Here is a 10021-nt window from a genome sequence, read left to right as displayed (position 1 = left end):
TGGCAGTTGCTTTCATTTCTATTTCAACCCAAACCCATTATATAATATCGTTAAAAACAAATCAGATCTAATTGACCTCACTAATTCCGGTCAAGAATTATTTTATTTTTTTAAACCATTTTACAATATTAAGCACGTCTACGGAAAGCATAGTTGTATTACATTTTATCATAGTCTAGTGATTGTGCTAATATTGGCATCTGAGACACTATTTGATTTCATGTTTTACGTATCGGTATTATAATTAAATCGGTATTATAATTAAATTATAATTAAAAGAAATGTACAAACACTATACAAGAGAAACGTTCCTAAAATAAAATAATAATAATTTGACCAATTTCGATCCACCTCCCTTCACGCAACTCTAACCTCTATCCTAAAGTCCTACCACCCACACCTCCCTTTACCACCCCCGCCCACGAGAGGCAATCTATTTGCAGCGACGCCACATACAAACCCTGCACGTATTTCATATTTCGCTAGATAACAATTTCCAATAAACAGCAGACGTTTTAGTCGTTTTCGCAACACCTCGTATCTATGACAATGGGACCCTCGTATTATTTTAGGAGCAAGTGACAGTGCTGCTATTGTCATCGTCCCCCGATCTAATGGTAGGTGCGACGTAGGGCTACACCGTATAAATCAAATTTGTATTATGTTGAAAGATTTTGCTTTTGTAGTTTTTAATGGACATGTTTTATTAATTTTCGAGAGATTTTTTGCTATAAATATGGAGTTGCCAACAAATTCTATCTATATTTTCAATAGCAGGAAATTTTAGATACCTACGTGTAATTGAAGATTAAGGTATGACTGGGCAGGGTTTTCTGAAGCATTTATCGCTGCTTTATTCTACAGTTTGGTATAATGTGATACGAAAATTCTATGCCCATAATAAAAATTATAAAAACGGTAGTGGTTTACAAACAGGGCTTTTATAAATGATTTAGTAAAGAAAAGGCGACAGACTTTTAAAAGGGAACTTAGGGCTTTATAATTATAATCTATTTTTAATGGATATAATACCTACTTTATAATTTTTTTTTTTTTTTGCAAAAGTATGAAATTATGACGTATGACCTAAGAAAATGCCAAAGTGCTGGAATAAATCATTAATTGGGCCAAACACATTTTAAAAAAGGTCACTTCTGTGGACAATATAATTATAATAAAAGTTACCGAGGTACGATAGTACGCATTATATACCTATCATCATCTTATTTGAGTCTCAAGTGCTTAGATACTGAAAAAATGTATCCCGCCTAGCTTTGCGATGTCTACGCGAAAGACGCGAACGAGTTAAACATACCGTCGGGTGACAAGTAAAAGTCACTAAGTACTATCAAAAAATTAAAGTAACAATGCACTTTATTACACTTGTAACACGGTTTATTGTCCAATAATTTCAATGATGTTAGTTAGTGACTTTTACTCGTCACCCGACGATACTATGTATAAAATGTGTATGACCCACAAACCTATAATACTACTGGTACTTAGAAAATGTATTTGATTGTTTACTGTATTCTCGTGCAACATTTTCTAAATACAAAATGGGTTTTATGCTGCCATTAGGCTGTTATACAAATTTTTACCACGAACCATTTCTCGATTGTCATATTGAGACCATTCATAATAAGAAAAACTAATAAGGATTTATAGGAAAGTAGTACTACTTTTAACTGAGGCGGTTTGAAAGAAGTTACTATGGTTCACTACGGACTGGCTGAAGGCTAAGCTGCCTATGACCAATATGTTAAGTAAGTACCTAAATTAATTACTTATTTAAACTAGATTAAGACATGAAGCTACCTTCTTAAGAAAATCACCGCATAACTGCTTAACCAGCAGCCTGAGGTAGTCCCTACACATACGAATTTAGTACCAAAAAAATTGTCACTATTACATACTTTGAAAATATCTCATACTGCTATTTAACCACTCATTTTTCTTTTGATTGACAGAGTAAGAGTTTAAAAAAAAGCAAATACATCCTAATAAAGTGAAAGGTAGTTGATATTGTACTAAAAACAGTACCTACCCCAATTACAAAAAATTGGAGAGAAAATGTACTATTTTAAAAACATTTTTGCCGCGGGTGATGTTCGACCTAGCGCTAGCGACCTAAAAAGATACCTAAATAAACATAAACAATCAATCGTAAGTAGGTATTTTATCCGTATCCCAAACTTTCCCTAAGAGTGTTTTTTTCGTAAAAGAATACCCCAAAATCAGAGGTCATTGAACGCGGGGGTGAGGTCAATGAACTGTTGACGTCACGCGTCAATTTTGGGGTCCGATGGGGTGATATGACAGGGGATACTATGAGATACCAATAGAATAGGAGCGTACAGTTCACTGGATAAAGCTACTTGATTTATGACGTCGACGTCAAAAAATATACTAAAAACGCATCATGACTTTAACTAAAGTTCTTTGATAGTCACTGAAGGGAAATCGACTTATAGTAACCGCTTTAGATTTTTTTGTGATGTGGATTATTCCGTTAAACCTGCTTAATACGATTATAAAAGGACTCGGCAAAAAACTAGCCACATTTTTGCATTGCGATTTGGGGTAAAAGCGTATTAAGGCGAAGTATGCCTAGTCCGATTTGTGGAATATGTAATTATGTACCTATTCCGTTTGATTATAAGTATTATGGCAATTTGCAGTTCCAACTAAATAAATCTAAAATTCTATATAACATTTTAGCTTAATATCATAAAAACGCGCAACCAAATTATACACTCGGCGTCACGGAAATCGCACACCCACGGATTTTTGTTTCAAGCCGTTATAAACCTTATGTTGTTGAAGGTAAAGTATGAGTGTGTGGGTTCATTTTAAAGAGAATTTAATCCTTCATTTAAAAACAATGCAAAAGTTCGTAAAAAGTAAAAAAAAGGCATATTTTTTAATAAGAAATAAAAATGGTATATTCATGCAAAAAAATCAACAAATTAAAACACAATAAAATCAACAAATATTGCAATACAAATGCTTAAAACTAAACTTAAAACCTAGTGTTGCCTCTTGTGGCCTTAATTACTGCCTCCATGTGAGCCTTCATGGACCTCACGAGAGTCACGATGTGCTCTTGAGGAATAGCATCCCACTCCTCAATGACGGCATCTCGAAGGTGTTCCAGGGGTCGCAGATGCAGGATCACGTGACCGCGCCTTCCGTTTTAGCTGATCCCAAAGGTGTTTTATGGGATCCAGGTCCAGACTCCTTGCTGGCCACTGCATAACGGTGATCCCAACCTGATCAAGGTGGTCCCGAACAATCAACGCTGTGTGGGAGCGGGCGTTATCCTGCATGAATGTGAACCCAGGACCGACAAATTCGGCGTATGGAACCACATGATCCTCCAGGATCTCTGTGATGTACCGATGAGCAGTCATGGATTCCTGGCCTCGACCACCACCGGTGCCGGAAACACAAACGAGCTCGGTTTTGCCGGCGAGGGAAATGCCACCCCAAAACATACAGGATCCTCCTCCGTATCCGACGGTTTCTTCAAGACAGGTCTGTGAATAACATTTCCCTTGCCTCCTGTACCCTCTTCTGCTCCTATCGTTGCAGAAAAGACACACCCTGGTCTCACCGGAGAAGAGGATATCCTTTCATTGGTCGACCGTCCAATCCTTGTGTTCGCGAGCAAATTAACGTCTGATTCGCCGAAGCTCTGCCGTCAATTTGGGACCCGTAGCCGCTCTATGGGGCATGATCTTCTTCTCCCGCAACCTTCTCCTTACTGTAGAGACGCTCACCGCCGTTCTCCGAACTGCTGGTCGCTCCTGCTGCAGCTGGACAGCGTCGGAGAAACAGTCCCGCAAACACGTCGACACAATAAAGCGGTCGTATCTCTCGGAAGTGCAGCGTTGTCCTCGGGGTCCAGGCTTCCTGGTGAAGTTTCTAGTCCTCTGAAATCGCTGAACTGCTCGTAGAACTCGGAAACGGCTTATGTTGAGCTGCCGAGCAAGCGCAGACTGCGTCATTCCTAAATCCACCAGGGCTACTGCTTGAGCTGCTACTGCTTCCGTGGTATCCATTTTCTTGGAGTGTCTTCTTTCTCCAGCTGTTCCGGGATGACCCCTGTGAACTCTGGATGCCGAATGACCCATATCACACTTTTACCCCCCCTTTTAAACCTATCCAAGGTAACGCAACTAGCGACCCTTACAACGCGTATTCTAGGTGTTCTTTCAGAACGGCATAATTTCGTGATTATTATTATTTTTTCCGAAAATGCTTTATTCATGTTTTAAAGCTTATTAATTGTGCTTTTAAATGATATTAATATTGATAGGGTATAATACATATGATAAGAGCTATATTCGTTTGAAACAAAAATCAGTGGGTGTGCGATTTCCGTGACGCCGAGTGTAATAGAGCTAATCTACATATCTAACTAGTCATTTATTGCATCATCAGTGATCATCTAACTAGGTAAAATGTAAGTAACTATATCTTAAGTAGTTAATGTATCTAGTAATTAATTATGTATGATAGGTACTAATCAACAAATGTACCACATGGCGTTACATGTGTAATTACTACACCCCTTGTTGGATCGTTCAAAATAAGGGGGAGCAAAATATTGATTCGGCATTTGAAAACTTTAATTGGATTAAATTAAACATTTATTTATTGCGGATTTCTGGGGATAGCGACTTTTGCATAATGTAATAATAATAATGCATAACGAAGTTTTGGAAGAACGAACGTAAGAAAGATATAAGCGGTTTCAGGGTTCTGTAGATGTAAGCTAATAAAATATACGTATATAAAATAACATACTGCTCTTACGCTTGTAATCGCTACGTGCTTTGTCGGATTTAGATGTAGATTTTTGTAGAATATAATTTCGGTTTTTTTAGCTCAGGCATATAGCGGAACTTACAAGCCAAAGAAGGTCCAAAAATATAATAGGTTTCTAAAGAGCCAGAGTATTTGTAAGGTTTTGTGTCCAGAGAAATAATATACATAATTTATCAGTTCAAAAATAGTTTTATTACAGTAGGATCACTATAAGAGTAATTTGCACTTACATAGTAGTAGGCGGTCTCAACAGCTACATATTAGAGGCATTTCTTATCACGCGGTTGCATGCTTCACATTGGAACTGCTCAAGACCTGAAAATTAACATTTTCTTGAATAATTGCTAAACTAGTTATCTTAAAATTATAAAAAAAATATATGTGAGATTCTTACAATCAGCCCTTTCATTTGATATGTAACACGATATAGTTTGAAAAACTTTATTTTTTAAGTTGCTCATTTACCCCCCAAAAGTGGCCTCCATAAGGCATATGGTTTGGGGGGGTTTTTTAAATCATTTGTTTACGTTACACGTCTGTCTTTGGGTCACAAACTTGCATTTGTGTACCAAATTTCAACTTAATTGGTCCAGTAGTTCCGAAGCAAATAGGCTGTGACAGACGGACAGACAGACAGACGCACGAGTGATCCTATAAGGGTTCCGTTTTTTCTTTTTGAGGTACGGAACCCTAAAAAACAGTTATATCTTTACCAATCGATCACATAAAGGTCTATCGTATCAGTATAGTATCGTAAAGGTAAAATTCCAATTACGAACGAACGCGGCGCAGCGTTTTCCGCTGCACTCTAAATTGTACTGTAATTGTATAGGTAAAAGGCTCCATTTGAAGTTAATGCAGAAGTGTCCATCAGTCGCCATCAAAAATATATAAAGTCGCCATAATAAATAATAGAAAGGAGATTATCGAGAATATTTGAACATCTTGTTCTGCTAAGATATTTGTGATCATGTCTCTATATATATTTAAATGGCGACAGTGCTACAGATATTACGGTCAGTTGTTGGGCTGTTACAGGCTATAGAACAACAGTATAGCTGTAAATTGCTGCAATATTATTGTGGCTAACGATTGCATTGGGGAAAAAAGTGGGCCAATAGCTTTACTAAGGGTTTCCAGTAGGTAAGTTTCCCGTGTCTTTATACCTATCAATGTGTGCTGTTCATAACCGAACACAAGTTATATTTATATTAAAACTCTTTAGGTTTTTTTACTGTACTCTTGTCTATGATAGGAAACAATGGAATAGAAACAGTAGAAGGGATTGAGTTGTCATGATATAAAGATGTAAGTTTTGGTGGAGCTGAAATAAATTTGTCTTAATACAAGTTGCAGTGAGTTGTTTTGAATGTGGAGACACGGTCAGGACCAGGGCCTCTTTAAATTGTCTCGCACATAAAATTGGTCCTTCGAACCGGATAAGCTATAAGCTCATTTGTGTAGTCAGTTGAAAATAACCATGGCAACGTGATACAAGAAACTTTTGCTATTTACTTGAAAATGTCAAGTACCCATATGAAGATAGACTGTCAGCCTATTGGCTCAGGGTGAGGTAAGTCCATTCGGGGCGGGGTGTAGCATGTCCTTTCTGTAGGATAGTGATTATTCTATTATTCTTGACAGAAGCGTCGAGATCACTTACTTTGGTGAGTGAAGACGTGTCTGCGGAGATCCCTGATGCTGGAGCACTTCTCGTTGCAAATGCGGCACTTATAGTGGTACTCCACCACCTGAGGAATAATGCGTAAATATTATACAATGTAAAGGCAAAGCGCTGGTCGCCTAGCGATTAGACGTGCAATTCTTGTTCAGGAGGTCACGGGTTCGAAGCCCAGCTTGTAACAATGAGTTTATAGCAACTTATGGACCAAATACCATTTATTTATCAGTAACTTTTGATGAAGTAAAACAAAGTAAGGAAACCTGCATACATCGCAAAGAAATAAAAAACATATATGTGAAGTCCCCAAAGAACGCATCTCTACTATAAGAATTACGGTTCGAAATTGAATGACTTGAAAGGAATGTCAAATGGTAAAAGGGTTAAAGGAAAAAAAAACCGGCCAAGTGCGAGTCGGACTCGCGTACGGAGGGTTCCGCACCATCAACAAAAAATAGAGCAAAACAAGCAAAAAAACAAGAATAAAAACGGTCACCCATCCAAGTACTGACCCCGCCCGACGTTGCTTAAGTTCGGTCAAAAATCACGTTTGTTGTATGGGAGCCCCACTTAAATGTTTATTTTATTCTGTTTTTAGTATTTGTTGTTATAGCGGCAACAGAAATACATCATCTGTAAAAATTTCAACTGTCTAGCTATCACGGTTCGTGAGATACAGCCTGGTGACAGACGGACGGCGGAGTCTTAGTAATAGGGTCCCGTTTTTACCCTTTGGGTACGGAACCCTAAAAACTGTATATGTCTAGACTGTGCTACTTACACCAGCTAGAGTCCTGGAGAGCGCCTTTTTGTAGCGCCTCACGTGGTCACTGTCGTGTGTCTTCACGTGCGCGAGCAGGTTGTACACACTCACGAATGTTCGCTCGCAAATTGGACAAGTCACACTCTCTGAAAAGAAAATGATAAAAATATCATTAATTAAATAAAAGTTAATCATTGCCATCCCTCTCTCTAATAGATTAGTGGTTGAACAATGAGGTAAAGAAACGTACCAGCAAAAAACTTTACCAAATTGTTTCTATACTTCGTTTTTTTTTAGCATTAGGAATAAGGTAAACAATCTTGATGTGTCTTTTAATTGAAAAACACATTTAAAAAATAAGTTACGGTAAATATGTAACAATTATGAATCTAATACGATCTTTTATAGTCTTCTGCTTTCATAAGTAATAGTTATTGATTTTTAAAAAGTGTTTTTCAATTAAAAGACATGTCAAAATCGCTTACCTTCTTTCAAGTTCTTTCTAATGCTAAAAAAGCGAACTATAGATGAGTGTGCTTATAGAATTGAAAGTGTATTTAAAAAATATATTAGTGTTGTAGATCATTTTCAAGTGTGTTATGTGGCCATTTGAACAAGTACTTGATTGGGAATGGGAAACATTTTCATTTGAGGTTTTAATTTACTAAAGATTGCATGGCCTTTTTTGCTTTTTCATACGTAAGAGCATACTAACTTTTCTTATTATCAGTCTTGTTGTAGCCACGCCATGAGCCTTGGTAACAGGGGGCACATAATTTGCAAGCTGTTAGTTCCTTAAGGTATTTCTTCTTTTCTTCTTCTTTGTTGGGGTCCTCTGTTCCACTGAAAGACATAAACATTGGCACATTCAATAGCTAAAAAATTTACCTTCAAATATCCTCCTTTAACATGTTTACTGCGGCACTGGGCTGATAGACCTGATACAAGGTATGGTTAGTAGCGAATGCACTGTTAAAAATAATAAACTTTCACAGTTTTGATACCATTACTAGATTTGTTTAGAAGACAAACTGTTAAGACAAACCTATTTGCAATTGATTCCTATAAAATATGTTCCTATAAAGATCCTATTTATTTAAGCCTCTAGTCGCCCGGAGACCAATAACAAGGCCTTCCATTCCATTGTATTTGAAATCTTTACTTTCACAAAACAAAATTGCATTTATCTTGGCAAGTTTTGATTCCTGAGTGGCTAGAGCTTAACACAAAACTATAAAGTATACAAGTGCATTGCCAACAATAATCAGCATTTTACATTATAATATTCTAATTTATAGTTCAGTATGTGCAATACCAACTTTGTTTCCTCAATTAATTTATAGACTGCACTAAGAGCTTGCTTAGGCTTGTAGACTACAAGTAAATCCTCTTTTTCATTTTCCTTGGTCAGCACAACTGTGTCCACATCCCGCACACTCTTTCCCTTCTTGGATACAGTCACCGGGAAGTCCAGGACTTTTGCCTCTTTGTATTTGGGTAGTACAGATTGGAACACTTCAGATTTCTTGTCGGTTTCACTCTGCACTGTCAGCTTGCCCCATATTGTTGTTTCACTTTTGCCTTAAACATAAAATAATATTCAAGTGCATTATTCATTAATTAAGACAAAAGCGGAGGGCCGGTGGAGTGTGAGGAATGTAAATATCCAGAGGAAAATTTGGGGACTGTTTATATGGAGAAGCGGCCATCCTCTTTCCTCTGAAGCATGTCAACATTAAGTTCATGTTTTGAGCAACTAAAATTGTACAATAGCACACAAAAGGTTAATATACCTAAACAAGAATAAGCAATATTTTACCTGTCAATTTATTTTTGACATTTCTCAATACTACAGTTCGTTGGGAGCTCATTGTTTCTCCAACATCAGGCTTTAAAGTAGTGTCATGATTCCTGTAATGGTTCAAGCACAAATTATTCCAATTCTTCAGTTTTCTTGCGTCACTTTCATCCTTTACAACAGCTTTCACGGGCAAGCAAAGGGGATCTTCAAAGTTTGGAATTTTTAAGCACAAAGCTCTTCTAAACTGTAAATCGTCTCTTTTATTCGTGATGTGAGTAACCCTCGGTTTACGCTCGACAGTCGTCGGTGGTCGTGGGGTCGACGTTTGCATCTTCCTTTTGTAACGTCGCGGGCTAGGCACCTCAAAATCATCAGTTGGGTCATAGTCAGAGTCATCTTCTTCTCTCGGCTTTTTTCGCTTATAAGTCCTTGCCACAGGTGTTCGCTCCACAAGCAGAGAACCTGAGCTAGACACCGGTGCTGGCAATCCCACAACATACTTAGAAGATGCCGGTATTCTATTCAAAGCATCGGGCATAGAGCTATCAGCAATATCTGTTGCTTGCACGCATTGCTGTACAACGTCTTCATCCTCATCTAAATATTCAATTTCAAAGTCTGATTCAGACATTATTTTCGCGCTACGATGGAATCAAAAAAGATAATACAAAAACAACTTATTTTGTACCGTAATTTTTAGGTTAACACTGTTAACTCAAAACTGTCAATTCAATACATTGACAACTGTAACTGTTTGAGATACTAATTCACCGGCCACGCCCGGATAACTTTTGTTTCCGCAACAATACCATAAGCAACATTAATGAAATTTCAACAAAAATTATAAATTAATGAAATTTCAACAAAAATTATAAATTAAAATACATGTTTTGAATTTTTATTGAAAGTCATCACAAAGCCCTCAGAGCGCCTACCGCGAACC

At 37.4% G+C, this 10021-nt stretch overlaps 1 protein-coding gene across 1 annotated transcript; it reads right to left on the bottom strand.

The window, feature by feature from the left end:
- Nucleotides 1-5005: 5005 nt before the first annotated feature.
- Nucleotides 5006-9778, bottom strand: LOC134658903 (zinc finger protein 652-like). The gene is made up of 6 exons (XM_063514552.1): nt 9097-9778; nt 8597-8858; nt 7993-8120; nt 7296-7423; nt 6497-6584; nt 5006-5148 (listed from the first exon to the last, which is right to left on the bottom strand). The coding sequence occupies exons 1-6, from the start codon at nt 9707-9709 to the stop codon at nt 5087-5089; spliced, it is 1281 nt and encodes a 426-aa protein (XP_063370622.1). The 5' UTR covers nt 9710-9778; the 3' UTR covers nt 5006-5086.
- Nucleotides 9779-10021: the final 243 nt, after the last annotated feature.

This window comes from Cydia amplana, chromosome 2 (genome assembly GCF_948474715.1).
Source record: "Cydia amplana chromosome 2, ilCydAmpl1.1, whole genome shotgun sequence".
NCBI lineage: Eukaryota > Metazoa > Arthropoda > Insecta > Lepidoptera > Tortricidae > Cydia > Cydia amplana.
The sequence above is the reverse complement of the archived record's forward strand: the minus strand, read 5'-3'. Positions and strand labels throughout refer to the sequence as shown.

What these genes read in the sequence shown, in the direction of transcription:
- LOC134658903 (XM_063514552.1), bottom strand. Translation starts at nt 9,709, where the DNA reads ATGTCTGAATCAGACTTTGAAATTGAATATTTAGATGAGGATGAAGAC. An exon ending in TCTCCAGGACTCTAGCTGGT is followed by an intron (nt 6,585 to 7,295) that starts GTAAGTAGCACA and finishes ATTATTCCTCAG; the next exon opens with GTGGTGGAGTACCACTATAA. An exon ending in ACACGTCTTCACTCACCAAA is followed by an intron (nt 5,149 to 6,496) that starts GTAAGTGATCTC and finishes GTTAATTTTCAG; the next exon opens with GTCTTGAGCAGTTCCAATGT.